This window comes from Etheostoma spectabile, unplaced genomic scaffold, assembly GCF_008692095.1.
Source record: "Etheostoma spectabile isolate EspeVRDwgs_2016 unplaced genomic scaffold, UIUC_Espe_1.0 scaffold453, whole genome shotgun sequence".
NCBI classification, from domain to species: Eukaryota; Metazoa; Chordata; class Actinopteri; order Perciformes; family Percidae; genus Etheostoma; species Etheostoma spectabile.
In genome coordinates, this window is record NW_022605611.1 from 111,532 (window position 1) to 114,956 (window position 3,425).

A 3,425-nucleotide genomic window follows, 5' to 3' on the forward strand; every position below is an offset into this window, starting at 1 on the left:
TTTTTTTTTTTCAATTTTATAGCATTCTGAAACAAACTGTGAGCCACTCAACATCCTCTGATCTTAACTATGAACCCAAATAATCCATCATTTCTGGGTTTTTTTTAACAAAAAAAAAAAGAAGGTATTATTAAAAATTGACAAACATTTCAGAAAGCATCAAAAAACATTGGGAAAAAAATAAGTTAATTTGCAATTTTGACCCTGAAGGACGACAAGTTCAGTCTCTGGGAAGACAACACAAGGGTTAAGGAACCCTGTCCTGTTCAAATAGTTTAAGTTAAAACCCGTTGGTAATGTCCTGACGCTGTCTGACTTCCTGCAGAACATCCAGACACGTCCTCAGGGACATATTTGAGATATTTTGCACATACTGTACATACTCAAATACATACGTCAGATAATTAAATGTATAAAGCTGTAACTCAGAGAAACTCTACCCATTCATTAAGTTTTGAGGATGAGGATTTGGATGAAGGTCTAGTACCAGCCCTACTAGTCTACTAGTACATTCCTTTCCTGCCAGTTGGACAGTGTGAGACGTTTACTGCATGTGTTAAATATGGGAAATGTAAAGCTGTTTACTGCACCTGTGGGTGGATATGTTGAGGGTGTGAACTTATAGTTGTTTATGTATTTAGGAACTGTGTACCTCCTTCATTCCCTTTTCTACTACTTATATTTGACATTATATTCCATGTTACATTCCTTCTTGTTGACACTGGGAGGGGGTTGCTTCAATCTCGTTGTGTATAATAACAATAAAGACATTATATTCTATATATTATAGTATGTTTCGGTATTAGAACTTTATCGGGTGAAATGATCAGAGTTTTGAGGATGAGGATTTCGATGAAGGTCTAGTACCAACAGGTTTTTGACCCTTGACCCCCTCGTCCCTCCTACTGTCTCATGTTGTCCTATAATGTCTCATGTAACAGACAGTCCTTCCAGAAAAAGAGTTTTTTTTGTGATTGTTGCAACAATCCTTGATTATGCGGCACATTGTCTTAAAAAATACGATGGAATAAGCGGGATATTTATGCAATTTTATGTGATGAAATTGCAAAAACTGAGTATTATGTAATTAATATTTTGAAGAAAAGGTCGAACATTTTTGAGATAAATGTCAGAATACATTGAGAATAAAAGTGTTTGTGCATGTGTGCGTGTGTGTGTGTGTGTGTGTGTGTTTGTGTGTGTGGTGTGTGTGTGTGTGTGTGTGCGTGTGCGTGTGCGTGTGTGTGTGTGTGTGTGCGTGCAGAGAGCCGGCGGCCTGTGAAGGACTGTTTTCTGGCCGTCTTGTCGTCCCACGGGGACGAGGGATGCGTGTTCGGGGCTGATGGGAAACCTGTCCAACTGTGTCGTCTCTTCTCATATTTTGACAACGAAAACATGGAGAAGAAGGCCAAAGTGTTCCTCGTCCAGGTCCGAGTCCACACACACACACACACACACACACACACACACACACACACACACACACACACACACACACACACACACACACACACACACACCTAGTTGTTTTCGGTGGATGTGACAGGTCTCATGTTCTGTTGTATTTTCTTTGATGTAAATCAAGTTTCCTCTGGAGAGACAATAAAGGTGATATGAAGATGAACAGAGTGTGTGTGTGTGTGTGTGTGTGTGTGTGTGTATAGGCGTGTCGGGGACGTGGTCTGGATGACGGTGTGGAGGTGGATTCAGCTGATGACAGCAGAGACTTCTCACAGCATCTCTCTATTCTGTAGACACAGCTGTGATGTACGCCACACCACCAGGTACACACACACACACACACCACACACACACAACACACGCAGAACACCACACACCAGCCACGTACACACACACACACAACTCCTGTCACAATGCAAGTACATACCACACACACACGTACACACACACACTCCTGTCACATTGCCAGTACAACACACACACACTCCTGCACATTGCCAAGTCACACCAAACACACGCACACACACCACACACACCACACACCCACAAACACACACACACACACACACACACACACACACACACACACACACCCACACACACACACACACACCCTGTCAACCGCCAGGTATACACACAACTCAATCCTCTCCTCCTCCCCTCCATCCTCTCCTCTCCTCCTCCCCTCCATCCTGTCCTCCTCCCTCCACCCTGTCCTCAGGTTACGGGGCGTTCATGCACCCTCTGGGCTCCGTCTTCCTCCAGACCTTCTGCTCCTTATTGAAGGAGGACGGGCACCGGGACCTGGAGCTGACGCGCCTGATGACGCGCCTCTCCCACCGGGTGGCCTACAGCTTCCAGGCCAAAGGCCCGCGGCTCGCTGGGAAGAAGGAGATGCCGTGTCTCGTCTCGCGCCTGACCAGAGACGTCTTCCCGTTCGCCGAGCCGGGGACAGACAGCGGCGCCGCGGAGCTCTCGGCCGCCGCGCTGCTCCACACTCAACACCTGTCCCCACGTCGTCCGTCCATCAGTTAGCTGCAGAGTGGGCGGGACAGTCCTGATCAACACGTGTCCCCACGTCCCACATCCATCAGTTAGCAGCAGAGTGGTCGGGACAGTCCTGATCAGCAGGTGTCCACACGTCCTCCGTCCATCAGTTAGCAGCAGAGGGACGGGACAGTCCTGATCAGCAGGTGTCCCCACGTCCTCCGTCCATCAGTTAGCAGCAGAGTGGACGGGACAGTCCTGATCAGCAAGTGTCCCCACGTCCTCCGTCCATCAGTTAGCAGCAGAGTGGACGGGATAGTCCTGATCAGCAAGTGTCCCCACGTCCTCCGTCCATCAGTTAGCAGCAGAGTGGACGGGATAGTCCTGATCAGCAAGTGTCCCCACGTCCTCCGTCCATCAGTAGAGCAGACTGGACGGATAGTCCTGATCGCAGTGTCCCCAGTCTCCGTCATCAGTTACCAGCAGAGTGGACGGGATAGTCCTGATCAGCAGGTGTCCCCACGTCCTCCGTCCATTAGTTAGCAGCAGAGTGGACGGGACAGTCCTGATCAGCAGGTGTCCCCACGTCCTCCGTTCATCAGTTAGCAGCAGAGTGGACGGGACAGTCCTGATCAGCAGGTGTCCCCACGTCCTCCGTTCATCAGTCAGCAGCAGAGTGGACGGGACAGTCCTGATCAGCAGGTGTCCACATGTCCTCCATCCATCAGTTAGCAGCAGAGTGGACGGGACAGTCCTTATCAGCAGGTGTGAGACGGCTGGGACAGACCAGATCAACCTGTTGGTAATTTCCTCACGCTGTCTGACTTCCTCCAGAACATCCAAACGCGTCATCAGGGGCATATTTGAGACATTTTGCACATACTTTACATTTTCAGATCCATATGTCAGATATTTAACCCTCGTGTTGTCTTCCTGTCAAAATTGAAAATCCACACTTTTGTTGACGCTTTTTATCG

General features: G+C 48.4%; 1 protein-coding gene across 1 annotated transcript in view; it reads left to right on the forward strand.

Annotated features, from left to right (window-relative positions):
• LOC116686705 (uncharacterized) overlaps positions 1 to 2,855 on the forward strand; it is a 14,013-nt gene extending 11,158 nt beyond the window's left edge. The window contains 4 exon segments of the mRNA XM_032511729.1: positions 1,265 to 1,428; positions 1,665 to 1,746; positions 1,749 to 1,784; positions 2,183 to 2,855. Coding sequence (XP_032367620.1) covers positions 1,265 to 1,428; positions 1,665 to 1,746; positions 1,749 to 1,784; positions 2,183 to 2,496 — 596 coding nt within the window. The 3' untranslated portion in view covers positions 2,497 to 2,855.
• Positions 2,856 to 3,425: the final 570 nt, after the last annotated feature.